Source organism: Camelus bactrianus, chromosome 19 (genome assembly GCF_048773025.1).
Source record: "Camelus bactrianus isolate YW-2024 breed Bactrian camel chromosome 19, ASM4877302v1, whole genome shotgun sequence".
Taxonomy (NCBI): Eukaryota; Metazoa; Chordata; class Mammalia; order Artiodactyla; family Camelidae; genus Camelus; species Camelus bactrianus.
The window spans coordinates 2,799,784-2,818,515 of record NC_133557.1 but is presented as its reverse complement, the minus strand read 5'-3'; the positions used below and the strand labels follow the sequence as shown (position 1 = coordinate 2,818,515).

Here is an 18,732-nt window from a genome sequence, read left to right as displayed (position 1 = left end):
AGTGGCTAACATTTGCAAATCTCAAACTCTCAATTTCTCTTTTCCCACCCCCATCCCCCCAGTAACCGTAAGACTGTTTACTATGTCTGCGAGTCTGCTTCTGTTTTGTAGATCAATTCATTAGTGTCCTTTTTTTTCCCCTTGGCTTGTTTTATTAACGTAGATACTAAACCTTTCCTTGTTACATGTCTTGCAAACACCTTCCCCCAGTTTATGATTCCACCATCCCCTCCCCTCACTATTTCTTTATGGTGTATTTTGATGAACTAAAGTTTTAACTTTTTAAACTTTTTTATTTTTAATTAATTATAGATATGTGGGACGTTGGTAAAAATGTACAGAGAGTCCCATGTGTGTACCCGTTTTCTAGCTTCTTCCAATGGTAACATCTTGTGAACTATGGTGCAAATATTAAAACCAGAAAATTGCCGTTGGTACAATCCACAGAGCTTATTAGATGTAACTGGTTTTACATGCATTCATTTAGTTCTGTACAGTTTTATCACGTGCTTCTATTCATGTAACCAACACCACGATTAAGGTACAGAACTCTGATTAAGATACAGAACTCAGTTTCCACAGGCTCCCTCCTGGGACCTCTCCATAGCCATGTGCCCTCCCCATCCCTAACCCCAGGCAACTGCTTGTGTGTTCTTTGCTTCTGCAGTCTTGTTGTTTCAAGAGTGATTGTTATTTAAGTGGAATCGTACATTATATGACCTTTTCAGATTGTCCCTCCTGCACCCACCAAGCGTAATTCCCTTGAGGTCCATCCAAGTTGTCATGTATACCGGTGGTTCACTTTATCACTGCTGGTTAATGTCCGTGGTATAGATATACCACAGTCTGCTTAACCATACCTCACCCACTGAAGGACATCTGGGTTGTTTCCAGTTTTGGGCCACTATGAATAAAGTGGCTATGAACATTTGTGTACAGATTTTGTTGTGAGCCTAGGTTTTCATTTTCTGGAATAAGTTAGCAGGAATGCAGTTTTTGGATCATGTGGTAACTGCATGTTTAGCTTTCTAAGAAACTGCCAGTCTCTTCCAGAGTGGCTCTACCATCTTTATAGTCCTACCAGCAATGTGTGTGAGGTCCATTTCCTCTGCATCCTCACCAGCATTTGATGTCACTATTTTTTGCTTGCCATTCTGGTAGTTATGTAGTGATATCTCACTGAGGTTTTATTTTGCATGTCCCTGATGTCTGTTGATGTTGAATATCTTGTTTTAATTTTTATTTTTTAAGCTTTTTTGGAGGGGTGGGGGAGGTAATTATGTTATTTATTTATTTTTAATGGAAGTACTGGGGATTGCACCTAGGACCTTGTGCATGCTAAGCATGTGCTCTACCGCTGAGCTATGCCCTCTCCTCTGGAATATCTTTTCTTTTTATTGAAATATAGCTGGTGTACAATATTATGTTGGTTTCAGGTATACTATGTAGTGATTTGATATTTGCATACAGTATGTAATAATTTGAATATCTTGTCATGTGCTTGTTTGCCATCTGTTTGTCCTCTGTGGTGAAATACCTGTTCATGTCCTTTGCTCACTTTTTTTTTTCAATTGCAGTATAGTCAGTTTACAATGCTGTGTCAATTTCTGATGTACAGCACAATTCTTCAGTCATACATGAATATATGTATATTCATTTTCATATTCTTTTTCACCGTAAGCTACTACAAGATACTGAATATAGTTCCCTGTGCTATACAGAAGAAACCGGTTTATCAATTTTATATATACCAGTCAGTATCTGCATATCTCAAACTCCCAGTTTATCCCTTCTGGCTCTCCCCGCCACCGGCAACCACAAGTCTGTATTCTGTCTGAACCTGTTTATGTTTTATATATAAGTTACTTTGTCTTTTTTTTTTAAGATCCCACATATGAATGATATCATATGGTATTTTTCTTTCTCTTTCTGGCTTACTTCACTTAGAATGACATTCTCCGGGGTCATCCATGTTGCTGCAAATGGCATTATTTTATCAGTTTTTTAGGGCTGAGTAGTACTCCATTGTATAAATATACCACAACTTCTTTATCCAGTCATCCTTTGATGGACATTTAGGCTGTTTCCATGTTTTGGCTATTGTAAATAGTGCTGCTATAAACATTGGGGTGCAGGTGTCTTTTTGAATTAGGGTTTTCTCTGGATGTATGCCCAGGCTTTGCTCACTTTTTGACTTTGTTTTTGTTTGTATTTTTGACTTTGGATTGTTTGTATTTCATACTGTTGAGTTCTGAGAGTTCTTTATATGTTCTAGTTTATAAGTCATTTACTGTATATGTGGATTGCAAATATTCCAGTCTGTAGAGAAATTTTAATATTAATATGGCCAAATCTAGCATTCTTTTTCTTTATGGATTGTACTTTTTGTGTCTAGTTTAAAAATGCATTTCTTTCTCTGAGTTCATGAAGGTATTTTCTGAAAGGTTCTAACTTTTGACCTTCAAGTTTTTAGCTCATTTGTAATTGATTTTTATGTGTTGTGGGAAGCAGTGGTCCAGTTATATATTTTTCCAAGTGGATAAACAGTTGTTGGACCACAATTTATTGAATGAATAACCTCTTTATTTCCCACTGATCTGCACTCTTTTTCCCATCATCCGTTTCCATGAACTCGTGGGCTGGCTTCTGGTCTGTGTAGTCTGTCCCTTCGGCCTGTGTGTTAACCCTTTTTCCAACACATTATCTGATTTACTGTAGCATTGTGGTAGTTCTGCTATATCTGGTAAGACAAGCTCTCTCCTTTGTTTTTCTTTTCTTTCTTTTTTTTTCCCCCCTCTCTAGTATCTTAGTCCTTTTTATCCTTGCTCAGATTCCCTGTTCCAGATTGGGGCTGGGTTTGCTTTAAATTCGAAAGTCTATGTGACGAGGTCTTGTCTTGCACGTATCTTACTAAATTCATTCTTAGATATGTTATATTTGTGGGATGCCGGTTTAAGTGATATTTTAATCTACATTTTCTACCTTTTTCAGAGAAATTGCTTTTATGGTTCATCAGTAAGCACACTGGCTACATTTTTTTGTGCATGCTTTTTTTCAGATTGAGAAATTCTTTCCATTCTTAGATTTCTAGTGTTTTATTTATTTTTTTTCTACCTCCATTAAAATGATCATGTGCTTCTATTCTACTTGAGTTTTTAAGTATGGTTACTTTTCTAGTGTTAAACCAACCTTGCACTCCTCAGGTAACTCTCACTCGGTTCTGGTGTATTTTTTATATGTTGCTAGATTCAGATTGCTTCTATTTGGGTAGAATTCTTGCTTTTATGTTCATGTATAGAACTGGCTGTGGTTTTTCCTTTCTTAATCTGCCCTTGTCTGGGTTTGCTTTCAGGGCTTCATAAAAGGGGTTGTGAGGGGGAGGGAGTTCCCTCTTGTTCTCTTCTTTGGAATAATTTGCCCACTGGCATTATTCCTGGAACTGCTGTTGGATTTTGGATCACAAAGATTTAGAAATGGAATAGACCTTAGAGATGGGCCTGTCTCACAGGATTGTTCTACTGAGGCAGAAAGAGTTAAACACTGAGGCTCAGGTCCAGAAGGCATAGTCTGATGCACAGTGACTCACAACTTCATCATTGTAGACACCCTAATCCCCAAGTAAAGGTAACAGCCATTTTATTATGTAAGAGAGGGCTCAGAGCCTTCACACCAAATTTCATGCAAATCCACAGAGTGGCTTGGAAAACACACCATCTGACAAACTTGGTCTTTTAGGTTTTTAGGCTTATCCCATTAAGTTGAAGAACTGGGGACAAAGAATATCACCTGCTATTTCAGTAAACAAAGGTTATCTCTTTGAAACAGTTTCTCAGAGCTATCTGAGAGGCTGTTTCGGGGTTATAGTTCTCAGTAATGCTCCAAATAAAACATAATTCTCAGCTTTTAGGTTGTGGGTTTTTTTTTCCCCCATGGTCAACAGAACTGAGAGAAGAAAGGGGGCCTTGGGAGACAGGCCCTCTGACAGCTCACAGAAATCCTGGGGAGCAGGCAAAACCTCCCTGGCCCTGCTGTGGGCAGCTCCGCTGTGTGGGAACCAGCAGCTCAGTGGGGCATTAATATGTACATTGCTCACTGTGATGACAGGTGATACTTTTCATCTGGAGTATCAAAGAAATTTTCAATATATGGTATTTTAATGAAAGTCAGTAAAGATTCAATATATTTTTTGGAAAATTTCCCTTAAAAAAACAAAAGTAAAACAGTCTCGGTTCTTAGTATCTGGGATATTTCTTCATCCAACAGACTTTCCTGAGCACCCTGTCGTGTTAAGCGGGGCTCTGACGGCTCTTCGAGTGTGAGAAGCTGCTTCTTCCAGGATGGGTAAGTTTGTGCTTGCACCATATTTGGAAATTAGCAGATTGGTTCGGTTCATTTCAGATTTCAGTTTACCCTGTCGTTCATGTCTAGCACCCATGCCCAATGCTGTAATGAAGCAAAGGAAATATGCCTTCTTTATCTAAAATGACCGCAGCCAGTATGCAGGCTCGAGGTCGGTGCAACTGCTGTCCAGATGTGTGATGGGCTTTATCTTGGTAGACTGTATTTTTCATTTGTGAATAAGTGTGCCATGTCACATGGCATAATGGTGAATTAAATTCATTCATACCACATTTACCTTAGGTGTAGAGTCTCTCCTTCCCTCCCTCCCTCCCCTCTCTGTCTCTGTCTTTTCCTCTCTCTCTCTTTCTCTTTCTTTGATTAGCAGGAGAGAACCACTAACGTAGCTTTGAAGTCACCCTCTGTGTTGGGAACTTGTGTTGGTGGGGCCGGGGTGTGGGGAAGGTTAAGGGAGGGAGAGCACCCCTACCTTGACAGCCCAGTTAGCATTCAACCTTGGGACTTCTGCAGGGGACAGGTGGTGCCCTCAGTGAGCTGACAGGACTCTCTCTCACCCTTGGCCTTCAGCTATGAGACCCTGGCCTGGTCGCCCAAGTTCTCGTTAGGGGAGCAGAAGTCAGGCCTGGGAATAGATGGTCTGTGGGGTTGGTCTCTTTTAGTCCTAAAATTGTTACTTTTTGAGATGGAAAACACTGTGGAAACAAATGAAAAAATTACGTTGAGAGGCAGAATGCCACATGGTATTAAAAATGGGTTGAGAATATGCAAAATACATTATTTAATTTCTTTTTTCATGCAGCCTGTTTTACACTAGTGACCATATTACTTCATATAAAAATATGAGCTTTTCAGTTCTGATTCTTACAGATCATATTTTTGAGATTGGGATTTGATGATTCTTTCTGAAGAATCTAGTCCTTAAAAAGTAAATGTCACTGCTCTTGCTTTATTAATAAAAGAAAAAAAAGATCATTTTAAAGAAGAGTTGACTGGAACCTTATTGTGAGTTGAAAATATAACCTTCACTATAAATATGACTCACAATCTGTCTAATGGCAGATACGGTCTTCCGTGTGGTCCTCCTGTCCTTTGGGAAAGGGAGGACATATGGGAAAACCAGTGTATAATGAAAAATAATTAGATCACACAGGGTTCAGCTTTGGTTAGGTACTTGCGGGCAAAACTCTCTCCCCCTTTTCTCTGTCTAGCTGAAACCATTTGTGTCCCCTCTAAGTACCCCAGAGAGGGACTCCCTAAATTCTTAGTAGAAGTTATTCAAGCCTAATTTCATTTATTTAAGGGGACTGTGTTATCAGGCTCAAATAATATAATTTTAAAGCTCTGTCTAAAGTTTTCAGAACAACCTTTGTAAATGTTGTTTTCAAACACATGTTCCTGACTTTCTAGAAACTTATTTTTTCCATTTATACCTCTGGCTAAATGGGCTTACTAAGTTGAACATCATTAAAATTTTTTCTAAATCATATGCATTACATTATTCAGAGAATAGGAATGAATAATTAAAATGACTTAGGGTTTGGGTAAGGATATTTTTGTCTATTAAGAACATTCGAATCCAAGGGTATCAGATTTTTTAAAAATCATTAAATTCATCAGATTCTTAGAAAGTCACCATTGACTAAGTAATGATAACTGTTAACACTCCTCCAGGGCCTAGAGTTTATGAGTGATTATATTGAGGATTTTCATATTCTTAGTCCTTTCAATAATTTCGAGTTAGGTATCGCTATCCCAATTTTATAAATAAGGGGTGTGGGATTCAGAAATAACTGCTTTACTGATAATAAAACCAAAACCCCTTAAACTGAACAGTACATTATGGTAGCCATTAACTTGGCATGTAAGCCAGTCCAAATTGAGGTGCCGGAAATGTAAAAGACATACCTGGTTGGAAAGCTTAGTTAAAATACCAAGAATGTAAGTATTTCTGTATTGATTACATGCCGAAATGATAATATGATGGATTTCTTGGGTTAAATAAAACATATTATTAAAATTAATTTCGCCTGTTTTTGTGTACCTCTATATTAAACGCAGCTACTAGAATATTTAAAATTACATCTGTGGCTTGCATTATATTTCTGCTGGACAGTGCTGCTTTAAAAGTATCTGTGCACATGACTGAAACAGGCAGATAGTTCCACGCACAAGGCTCACGAGTTAGGGCATCCTTCCCACCCATTCCTTCCTCCATAGCAGCTCCCTTCAACTTGCTCTTCACGTTGGAGCAGAGATTTGCACTTAAAATCTGGGTCCTTATCCTTAGATTTCTTTCCATATTTCTGCTTTATTATTTCTGTTGTGGTGGTGATGGTGATGTTGATTATTACTGGTTGTAAGTTTTGCTTCTGAGACGTTCCATTAACATTGAAGGGAGCTCCCTTTTAACCCCAGAGTCCCTACCACATACATGCATACACATTTCCCATCCTCCTGATGTTGTCATAAACATAATATTATTTATGACAAGATTTAATGTTTATTATCAAGACTGTAAATGCTGGTCATAACTGAGCTGTGTATAAAGTACTCTCTTTATTTTCTGCATAATTTTTGTTTATCCTGGAATCAGTAATTGCCTTGTTATTATTCAGTTGCTTAGCTTTCCGTGCTTCTGCCCTAATTCAATCTCATGTTCTCCACTGGTTGTCTGAAATTCATCTGCACGCACCCAGACACGTCCCGAAAATGCCTCCCTGGACCCTCACAACCTCTCTGTGTGTCCTGATGTTTCTCTGCTTGTCCAGCCCATGAGTCTCATGCCGGGGTCTGCTTTCACCAGATTCTGGGATTTCCTCTGCCTTTTGCCTGTCTCAGCCTTCCTGTTTCCTGAATCTTCCGTTTTTTTTTTTTCTTTTTTGGGCAGTTTCCTCATTTTGGTGAAGCACATCTTTCATAGCTTCCTAAGAAAGGATGCATGGGACATACATTTTTTCAGACCTTGCATGTCTGAAAATGTTTTATTCCCCCTTGTGTTTAAATGCAACTGGAGCTTGAAAACAATGTTCTTCAGATTTTTGAGGATACTTTACTGTTGCCTTTTAGCTTCCAGAGTTGTTTTGGGCAGTTTGGAGCCAAATATTCTCTTTACCACCTTCCCTACCCCCAGCTCACCATCCCACACACATACTTTTTTAAGATTCTTTTTGTCATCAAGGCTTGAAATTTTACTGCAATTCATGCCCTCCTATGGGTCTGCTTCTATCCTGATTTTTACGTGTCAGTTCTCCTGACCAGGTCCTTTAATTTTTCATTTATTCTCTCTTATTTTTCATCTTCTTTATTTTTGCTGAAGGTTCTGGATAACTTAATCAATTTGATACTCCAGACCTTCTGTGAAGTTTTTATTTCAGCTATCATAGTTTTAATTTGTTGTTTTCCAAAAGTTCCTTTTTTTAAAAAAAAAAAAAAGTTATTTATTGCTTTATGGGTGCAGTATCTCCTGCCATGCTGATGTTAGTGATAGTTTCTTAAAAAAGGTTTCTTTCTCCTTGCAAAGTTAGGTTTCAGCCAAGTAGTTTTTTTTTCTGTTTGTTTTGTTTTCTTTCATGATAATCTTTCCTTATATGGGAGTTGATTCCTGGTTGTTTATGTGTCTATGAGAACGGGACACTGAAAAGATGGAAGTTAGTGCTGCACGCAGATGTGGGGCTTGTGGGTGTGGGCTTCACTTTAGGGCCATCTGTTTCGGCTGTTTATTTGGGGAGCCCGTGATGTCAGTTCTTTCAGACCCATCTGGTTCCCTGAATGGGGAGGTTTCAGTCTCCTATTTGGAGAGACTAGGCAGGGTAGAAGGGTATTAGTCAAGCTTCTCCAGAGAACAGAAAAAACCTGGGAAAAAGCAGTGATATGATTCAGTCCAAGTCCGAGTGCCCAAGAACCAGGAGTCCCAGTGTCCAGGGGCAGGAGAAGATGGTTGTCCTAATTAGAGAGATTTTGAATTCACCCTTTCTCCACCTTTTTGTTCTGTTTGGGCCCACAGTGCATTGAATGATGCTCACCCACATTAGGGAGGGCCGTCTGCTAATCTCTTCCAGAAGCACCCTCACAGACACACCTGAAATAATGTTTTACTAGTTATAAGGCATCCCTCAGCCTAGACAAGGTGGCACATAAAATCAACCATCACAAGGGACATGTGGGCTGCCCCTTAATTTCTCTTTTTTTCTGTAGGATTCGCTAAACTTTATACTGGGCCTGTTGTTTTCCAGACCACAGATTGTCTGTCTTACCCTCTCTAGAAAGTAATTCTTCAGGCTTCTGCCAGGGTGGGAGAGGGCATTTGCTTGGCTGAACACAGTAAAGAGGAGTATGAGAACTTTATTCCTTTTTGTTACCAAATAATATTCCATTGTATGTACATACTGCATTTGGTTTATCCCTTCACCATTTGGTTTATCCATTCACCATTTGATGGACATTTGGACTGTTTCCTTTTTTTTTTTTTTTTTTGGTTACTATGAATAAGGCTGCTGTGAACATTTCTGTGTAAGTTTTATGTGGACATATGTTTTTAATTTTTCTTGGGTACATACCTAGGAGTGGAAATGCTGGATTATATGGCAGTTCTATGTTTTACGTTTTGAAGAACTGCCAGATTGTTTTCCAAAGTGGCTGCAACATTTTGTACATTCTCACCAGTCATGCATGGGAATTCTGATTTATCAACATCTTTGCAACACTTATTGTTTGTCTTTTTTATTTTAGCCATCCTGGTGGGGATGTTGTTGTGGTTCTGATTTGTATTCCCTTGATGACTAGCATTTTGAGCATCTCCTTATGTGCTTATTGGCCATTTGTATTTCTTCTTTGGAGAAATGTCTATTCAAGTCCTTTGTCCATTTTTAAATTGGGTTATTAATCTATTATTGAGTTTTAAGTATTCTTTATATATTCTGGACAATAGTCCCTTGTTTGCCGTGTGAGTTGCAGATACTCTCTCTGTGGGTTGTCTTTTCAGCTTTCTTGATAGTGTCCTTTGAAACACTGAAGTTGTAAATTTTGATAAAATCTGGTTTACCAGTTTTTTTCTTTTCTCACTTGTGCTTTTGGTAGCGTATCTAAGAAATTATTGCCTTATGTGAGGTCACAAAAGTTTACATCTATGTTTTCCTCTAATAAGAGTTTATAGTTTTAGCCCTTGCAAATATTTAGGTCTTTGATCCATTTCAAGTTAATTTTTGTATATAGTGTGCTGTAGGGGTCCAACTTTGTTCTTTTGCATGTGGATATCCCATTGACTTAGTTAGCACCATTTTTTGAAAGGATTTTTTCTCTATTAAATTGTCATGGTACATTTGTTTAAAATAATTTGAGCATAAATGTAAGGGTGGGTTTCTGGACTGCTGTCAGTTTTATTCCATTCATCTATGGATCTGTCTTTATGCCAGTACCACATGATCTTGATTACTCTAGTTTTGTAGTAAGTTTTCAAATGGGGAAGTATGAATTCTTCAACTTTGTTCTTCTTTTTCAAGATTATTTTGGCTACTACAGATGTCTTATATTTTCATATGAATTTTAGGATAAGGTTGTCAATTTCTGTAAAGAAGTCAGGTGGGATTTTGTTGGAGATTGTGTTGTAGATCAATTTGGGGAGTATGGCTGTCTTAAAAAATATTAAGTGTTCCAATCCATGAACATGGGATATATGCCCATTTACCTAAGTTTTTATTTTATTTTTTCAATGTTTTATGGGTTTTGGTGTACAAATCTTATTTGTTGTTGTTAAAATTTCTCATAAGTATTCTTCTGATGCTATTGTAAATGGAATTGTTTTTTAAATTTTATTTCAGGATTACTCATTGCCAGTATATAGAAGCATAGTTGATTTTTAAATGTTTATATCTTATATCCTTGCTTTGTAATTCTATTAATTTTTTTTAATTCTTCAGGATTTTCTACATGTAAGAACACTGTCATTTGTTTTATCTCTTCTTTCCCAATCTGGGCGCCTTTTATTTCTATTTCTTGCCTAATTGCCCTGGCTAGAACCTCTGATACAATGTTGAGGGGAAGTGGCAAGAGCAGACATCACTATCTTTTCCTCTTTGAGGAGAAAGCTTTCAGTCTTTCATCACTTAGTATGATTTTAGCTGTGGGTTTTTCATAGGTGCTCTTTATCAGGTTGAGTACGCTTCCTTTTATTCCCAGTGTACTGGGGTTTTTTTAATCAAAACAAAATGTGTTGGGTTTTGTTAATCTTTCCTAAACTTGAGATGATCATGTGTTTTTTACATTAAGTGTGTAAAAGCCATGCTTACCTGTATGCTGTATGCATGTAGTGAGATTGTATATTAAGTGTAGTGCATTGAAATAAATGAAAAGTACATACTTCTACTATACAAGTGTGCTGGTGCAGGAAAAAATATATATATTTTCAGAAACGTAGCATTTTTTACTTTCAAGTGTTATTAAAAAAAGAAAAAGAACAAAGAAACCTTTTATTTCATTAAATGATTTTTTTCTGGTGGTTGTCAAGAAACAAAATATTAAAACAGCCTTTTGTCTTTTTTTTTTTTTTAAGTATTGGAATAAGTCTAAAGAAAAGAAAGTACCTTATGTTCCTTCATGGTTATTTAGTCAAGTATCTTGTAAGATCAGCTCCTCCCTAAGAATACAGGTTAATTCATGTTCCTCAATCACCCAGTATGTGAAAGAAGATTTGAAGGGAGACAAATATTTCAGTTAATGGTTTGAATTGTATGATTTTTGCCACGTTACCTTGATATAAATTTGCCAAATCTGATACTGTGAAAAAATTTGATAACTTTTCTAATACTTTACAAGTAAGTTTTAAAACATCCTTCTTTTAAAAGCATAAGTGAGTGCTTTCAGTTATTGCATATTTAATATTAGCCCAAAGGATTCTGAAATAAAAATTATGTGTAATTTGAATATCAGTCCATAGGCAAAATTAGAGCTTTATTTTATTCAGGGCGGTGGGCGGAGTGTTGGGTTTTTCTCTGACTAATTGGAGGTAAGCGTATACTTAGCCATCTTTTTCACAAAAATGAATCTTTTTGATTTTTGTTCTGGAAAACAATGTTTTTAAATAACCCAAATTTAATCAGAATTGTTTCTGCCCTACCAGGCCACTTGGGTAGTCCATCTCTGCTGGCTTTAGTAACCTAAGCCACCCCGCCCACCACCCCCATACACACTCTCCTTTCTTTTTTTAACTTTAAAAGAATGTGAAAAACTAGCATCATTGTGCGTATAAATATTCAACTACATGTGACTTTAAACTTCCAATTTCTTATGAAGTTCAGTTAGTTTTGTAGTTGAAGTGACTTGTGCGCAAAGCCTACATCTAAACTCTTACATAATCATTAACTGCTTGGTACCAGATGTGGCAAATACCAGGTGGCAGTGGGTCCCCAGCTTATCAACTCCTTCCCTCTTGTAAACCTTCACAGCTTCACAGTCAAAGGTCAGCAGTAAGCTCAGAAAGCAGCTTCATGGTGACCTCCACCTTCATGGTGACCTCCTCCTCTATCTTGCCTCACTTGGAAACCATTCTCAGTTTACTTACTATGCAATAGACATTCATTATTTTGTATTCAGCTAGCTTTGGTGTAATGTGCCACTGCTTTGTCTTTCTATTACACATATAGTTGTTTTGATTTATTTACAATATATGCTGTGCCATTTTGATTTTTATTTTGTTTGGTTGGTTGAATAAATTTGCAACACTCAAAACACTTGAGGTGATAGTTTAAAAACGATACCAGTATTTGATCCAATTTCATCTCAACTATGTTACACCTGGACATTTTAGATGTTTATCAAAGGCCTTTTATGGGGAGAAAAGTAAATGTGTGAAATAAATGTGTGACATTTATAAGTAATGTTGGCTCTGAACAAACTTTTGAAAACTTAGTTGACAAAATTTTGGATAAACTAAAAAAAAGCATGACTTTTGGAATCTCTGAATGCCTTGGTTCTCAGTATTATCATTCTTTATTGAATTTATTTCTTATTAAAATATGTAGTTTTTAAGACTTTTTTTTCTGACAGTCTTATGTAACTTTTTAGTGCAGGTAGATGGGAGTATCGCTTGTATATTACTGTACAGCTGACATGTGTTTTTGTCTGTTCTTTATTATCTTAGTAGTTTCATGCTATATGAGTGTGCCGTAACCAACCTATTGCCTATGAGAAACGTGTAAGATGATGTATTTACATTGTTACAAGTTTATAGTGTATTTTTCTATATTGTTTTATATGTATGTTATATAACATTCAAAAAGAATTTTTTTCTTGATTGAGAAAAGGATACAAAATCCACAATTTTTTTGATTCTTTTTTTTTAATTTTTATTGAGGTATAGTCAGTTTATAATGTTGAAAATCCACAATTTTGATAATTGAAAATTGCCAATTGTTTTGCAGTACTTTATTATATTGGGTGTCTTGTCTTTCTTGGGCTTTTAGCTAATGGAGGAATACATTAAACACTTTTGGGTTTTAGTTGGGATTTTACATAGCTTGCATTTTAATTCTTTGATTCTTTGCTATTTCTGTTAACCCATAGCATTATTTTAATAAATGTTATAATACCAACCTACTAACTCTGGACTATATTTATTAACCTTTACAAGTTTAATTAAATAAACAAAGACAAAAGAAAAAAATGTGTTGGGTTTTGTTAATCTTTTCCAAATTTGAGATGATCATGTGTTTTGTTTTTTCCTTTTATTCTATTAAAATAGTGTATTATATTGATTAATTTTCTGTTGTAAAACCAACCTTATATTCCTATGATAAATCTAATGTGGTCATGGTGTATAATCCTTTTTATATGTTGCTAGGTTTGGTTTGTAATATTTTGTTGAATACTGGTGTGTAGATTTCCTTTCTTGTGGTATCTCTGGTATTGGTATCAGAGTAATACTGGCCTCTTAGAGTAATACGAGAAGTTTTTTCATGCTTCTATTTCTTTAAAATAGTTTGTGAAGGATTGGTATTAATCCTTCTTTAAACATTTGGTAGGATACATCTGGGTCTGTGCTTTTCTTTGGGCAGTTTTTAAATTGCTGATTCAATGTAATATTTTTATTAAGACCAGGTATAAGTGAACATTCATCTTGTAAAAATAACTATTGATATTTGATTATTCAGCCAAACTTTCTCCTATATTATATCCAACTAGAAAGAGACTTTGATAGACCTATTTGTAACTTTCTTTTTTCTTCTATTAAAGGTCTGTAATTACTCTGGAACCAGTAAGCCATGGCATCAAAGAAATTTGCTGTTAAAGTAAGTAATGCTTAATAGCCTTTTTAAAAATGGTTAATCATTTTTCTGCTATAACTGAGTTCTATGCTAATTGAAAATTGAAGCCCTGAACTTTCCTTCTACTCTTTAAATTTGGGGCACTACTGAAAACTTGAAGTTGGTGATTGAAAATTTGCATGTTAAGAATGAGATGGGGAAGAAATGAGTAGTTCATTTGGTCATGGGAGTTTCTTGCTTAAATTCTTTGGTAAGATACCTTTTTGGCATAACTTGATCCTTAATATAAAAAATGACCACATTGCTGGTCCATGAATGATAATGCAGGTGAAAGTAAAGAGGCAGGCAGCAAATGCTGCACCGGGCTGCGTTCTCGCCTGGCTGCCCTCTTCTGTCTTCCTCTTACAAGCATCTCTTCTTTATCCCTTGATGGCTGGATCCGAGACCATGTCAGGTGGAGAAGGATGGGAGGGTCACCTGTGAGGGGTGGTGGGGAAAGAGAGGAAGAATTGACAAATAGCGAGTACAGTAGATCCCCCAGGTTCTGCATCTGAGGATCCTACATCCAACCAACTGCAGATCCAGTCTTCTGAGAGGAATGAGTGTACAAAGGATGCTTTCACATATGCTTGTTATTAGGACATTTCTCTATGCTAGTGTTTCAGTAAGCAGAAATTCAAAACACCAAAACAAATTATAATAGTTAACCAGATCAGATACTATTTGATATCGTAGTTGTGTCTTATCTTTACCAAGTCAATGCTTGCTTAGACTTACAACATATTTATACATTTCATTGCTTGCAATTATTTCTAGTATCTGTATATTCTGTATGTAGTATTTATTTCTGTGAAAGATTGTAAGCGGTAACCTTTCACTATTTGTCTGTCTCAAAATGCGTTTTGGTTTTACTTTAGAGAGCAAAGTTTGTTTTGGAATTTTGGGTTGAACATTATTTCCACTCAGCACTCTAAAGATATGTTTACATTGTCTTCTGAAATCTGTTATTGAAACTGAGAAAGGTTTTAATTATCAGTTGACGCTTAAAAACCACCTTAAACCGTAGTGACTTAAAGCACAAGCCATTTTATTCTCTCTCAGGATTCTGTAGGTTGCCTGGTATTAGTTGGGGGGTCCTTCCTTTTGACGTTGGCTGGGGCTGCAGCATCTGGGGACCCAGATCAGCTGGCACCTCAGTGATGACAGTGCCCAGGACCATCAGTTGATCCTGGCTGTGCTTGGAAGCTCACCTGGGGCTGTTAATTGTCGCCCTTCAGTTCTCATTCAGGTGGTCACTCTGTGTAGCCTGGGCTTCTAGCTTGGTTGCTGAGTTTTGAGGGATGGTGTCTCAGAGCATGAGTTGCAGGAAGAAAGAAGTATAATTTGACAGTCCCTTGAAGAGCTGGGCTCAGAACTCTCAGATGCCACTTCCTGTATATTCCTTTGGTCAGAGCCCTCAAACGGCCAGCCCCAGGGAGGCCGCAGCTCTTGTTGTGAAAGGCAGCTTGTGCTCACGGGGAGGGGAGAGTTTGGGGGTGCATCTGTAGAGACTGGTCAGCATAGAAGTCTGCCGCCAGCCTGTCCTGATTCCTTTCTTTGTTATCTTATCTTCCTTATCAAAATATCTTGGTTCTCTCTGATTGCTCTTAAGATTTTATTTCTGTCTTGGATATTCTCCAGTTTCACTGTGAAATCTCAAGATACAGACTTTTTTATCTGTCTGGCTTGGGGTACATGTACATCTTCTTATGGAAGAGTCAAGTCTGTCATCAATTTTGGAAAATTTCAACCTTTTTCTCTTTAGGTTCTGCTCCTCTCTTTCTCTTCTCTTTGTCTGGAACTCTTAGACGGTTTGTTGGATAGTGTCGTACAGTGGTTTCTTACGTGCTAGAGGGCGATATTAACTCAGGACTGAGCCTCCGCAGGGTGTCTGCTCAGAAGAGGACTGGGCCTCTTGCAAAGCTTCTCCCAGACTGGCTGTGGTCCAGCCAAGCATACAATCCTCATCAGCCGCGAAGCTTGGTGCCCAGGCCCCTAATTATGCCAGAGATGGGTCTATTGATTTCCAAGGCAAACACACTGACGTGGCAGATTCTGCTACCAGATCGCGTCATCTTACAGCTGCACTAGCAAGACTGGGACTTAGCTCCCAGATCATGCCAGGCGGGGCAGTTACCCCAACCCTGGGTATCAAGCCAGCAGGTTTGGGATAGACAGAGTTCTGACACATTATATGGAAGATTCTACACATCATATTGTGATGGTATCCCTGCCTCTGATCACCCAGGCAAGGGACCAGTGCTTTCCCTAATCATGCAGCTTAAAAGTTCCACAACCCAAGCTTGGGATCCCATTCCGAACATCTGCCATCCTGCCCAGCCAGACTGCTGTGCGTTGCCCTAGAGGGTCATGGGCAGCAGAGGACATGCACGTCTGCTACTGCCGCTGTCACCAGGTGCCTTCTGTGATGAACTCCACTCCAGTAGCCTTATGTGTGAGCTGCTTGGCCATTTGCCCTTTCCTTTTTATCTCCTCTCCATGTGTCTATGTTGCGTTCAGAGTGCTTTCTATCAGGCTCCTTCCCATTCACCACAAGCTTCTTATCTGTATTTAATCTGCTTTTTAATCTGTATTTGATCTACCTTTTAATTTTTTTTTTTTAGTGACTTTATTTTTTATTTGAGAATTTGTGTTTGGTTACTTTTTTTAAATTCAAATTCTAGGAGTTCTTTTTTTGTATACTTGTCTTGTTTTTCCGTATGTTTCATATCCTTCTTTTATCTCCTTCATAATCTCAAAGTGATTTATTATAGCCTCTTTTAGATTGTTCTGTTATTTCCACTGTTATTTACCAAGTGTGAAATACACTGGTGGAAAGACCTGTGAACCCAGCCCTGCAGAGCAGTGGAGCAGTTTCAAATTTGCTTCTGCTGGAGCCATTGACATTTTGGTGGTTTGAGACCAGATTTATATTAATTTCGTGGCTTGGGGCTCGACCACCTTGTGGGTAGTCTGACTTTGCAACTCACAACAGAGTATGGCACAAGCTTAATGCTTTTAGTATTTTTCAGTATTTTTCTTGCTGTTCTTCCTTTTCCTCTCTACCTCAAAGCCCTGGGTGGATGGCAGGCATCCATGTTACCTCCTTGGTCAGAGAGCAGAGATTTTTTTTTTAAATTGCATTTTCAGGAAAGCCAAAGTTTTTCAAGAGAATGAAGGAAAATCTCTTTTAAATAACTTCCGTTCCAAAAATTATGGACAAACTTACCCATATGAACCAAAGAGAATTATATGAGGATATTTACAAATTGAGCACTTATTTATGTGTCAAGCTTTGTATTATGTGCTAAGCTGATATGAAGAATTGAAAGTTGATTTTAGATTTGTATATTTGTCCTTTTATTGATACTTGCTTCGTAAATCTGGAGCCTCTATTGTAGGGATGTACAAATTAATGATTGCCTTTTCTGTTGAACAGCGTCTTTAATCATTATGAGGTACCTCCTTTTATTGCTAGTTACACTTCTTAACCTAAAATCTGCTTGTCTGATATCAGTAGAGCCTGTATCTGGCATCCCCCTACCAAATGGGGTCCCACTGGATTCCGAAACTCAGCAGCCAATAAGTGCCACCTATGTACACATAGTTTCAAATCAGCATTTCATTGTCTATTTTTAACTAAGAATGGACAAAAGAGTACCATCAGAGATTTAAGGAAAACTTCAGAAACAGAGAACTGAGAAAAAGAGAAAAAAAAATTAACAAATCTGGAGGGTCAGAGAGATTCTAGTGAGCAAGAAAAAGACTTAAAAATATTATAATTTGTGTCCTCAGAGCAAAAAAGGAGGCTATTATAACTATGTAACAAGTTCAGGATATTGTGAACAAGAGAAATTCCTAAAAATAGGAAAGAACATTTGTCAATTAAAAATATAATAGAAATAAAAATTTAGTAAAGTGTATGGGAAGATGGATAAAGGGATACTGCCCAGAAAGTGGAGCAAAAAGATGATAGATAAAAAATGGGAAGATAACCCAGGAAAAATAGAGGTACAATCTTGATATGAAACATTGGAGTTCTAGAAAGGAAAGCAAATGGTGGAGAGGAAACTTATGAAAGAAATAATACAATATAATTACTAGAAATGACGACACTATTTGAACGTTTCTGTAGGTGGGCACCTAAAAAAGACAATGAAAACAAGTTGTACTAAAGCACATCATCCTAAAATTTCATAACACTGGGAATTCAGAGAATATTCTAAAAGAAAAACAGGTCCCATTCAGAGGATCAGATTCAGAACAGCCTTCTCAGCAGCCACAGCTGGGGACGATGGAACAATTCCTTCAGTATTCCAAGGATAATGCTTTCCAACCCTGAATTCTTTTCACAGCCCAACATTGAATCACATGTTAAGGTGAAATAGAGATGTTTTCAGACTTGCAGTTTGAAAAAAGAATTTCCTTCTAATGTATTCTATTTTAGGAAAGATGTGATTTTTCCCAAATGAGGGGGTGAACAGAGAAAGGGTGAGATAGGGGATCCAGGAAAAAAGAGAATCCAGTAGGTAAGGGCCTAAGTAAATCCCATGATGATCAACCGTGTATCATTCCTAGACAGCAGCCAGTCTGATTGGACCAGGACAGAGGAGAGGAGTCCATGAAAGATGTTTCCAACAAAAAATGAAATGAATAAAATACCACATGTATTTAAATGCGTTGAGAGGAGTTTTTATAAGTCTGTCAGAGAGTGTAGGAACGATTTATAGTAGGAATATTGGAAACTAAACAAACGGAAAAGGATATAACCCTTAATACTAAGGAAACAAAAGATTATGCAAAATGGGAAGGTGAGCATAGTGCACTACATGGCTCAGCTTTGAACAACGGGTACATTTCATGTGTTGTCATCTCCAGTTTTGGAAGGCTGGGGAGGGAGACTTGTGGGAGCGTGGGTTGTAGGCATTATGTTTTCATTTTCCATAGATAGTATTTAAACCTGAAATAGTAAGAAATTGCGGTATAAACAAAGTATTTAGAACCACTTAGTGCATACCAGATGAAATGGCTAACAGCATGGTTGGTCCTAGTGAGTGAGAGTTGGGAAGGAAGATGG

The 18,732-nt window shown here is 37.4% G+C and overlaps 1 protein-coding gene across 3 annotated transcripts in view; it reads left to right on the top strand.

The window, feature by feature from the left end:
- Positions 1–18,732, top strand: part of SLX4IP (SLX4 interacting protein) — a 169,714-nt gene that overhangs the window by 7,352 nt on the left and 143,630 nt on the right. For 2 of the 3 annotated variants that reach the window (XM_010949988.3, XM_010949987.3), the window contains exons 2-3: positions 4,264–4,341; positions 13,585–13,640. In XM_010949988.3, the coding sequence (XP_010948290.1) occupies positions 13,614–13,640 (27 nt within the window). In that variant the 5' untranslated portion in view covers positions 4,264–4,341; positions 13,585–13,613. The remainder of the gene's footprint in view (positions 1–4,263; positions 4,342–13,584; positions 13,641–18,732) is intronic. The other variant, XM_045512850.2, reaches the window with a different exon arrangement.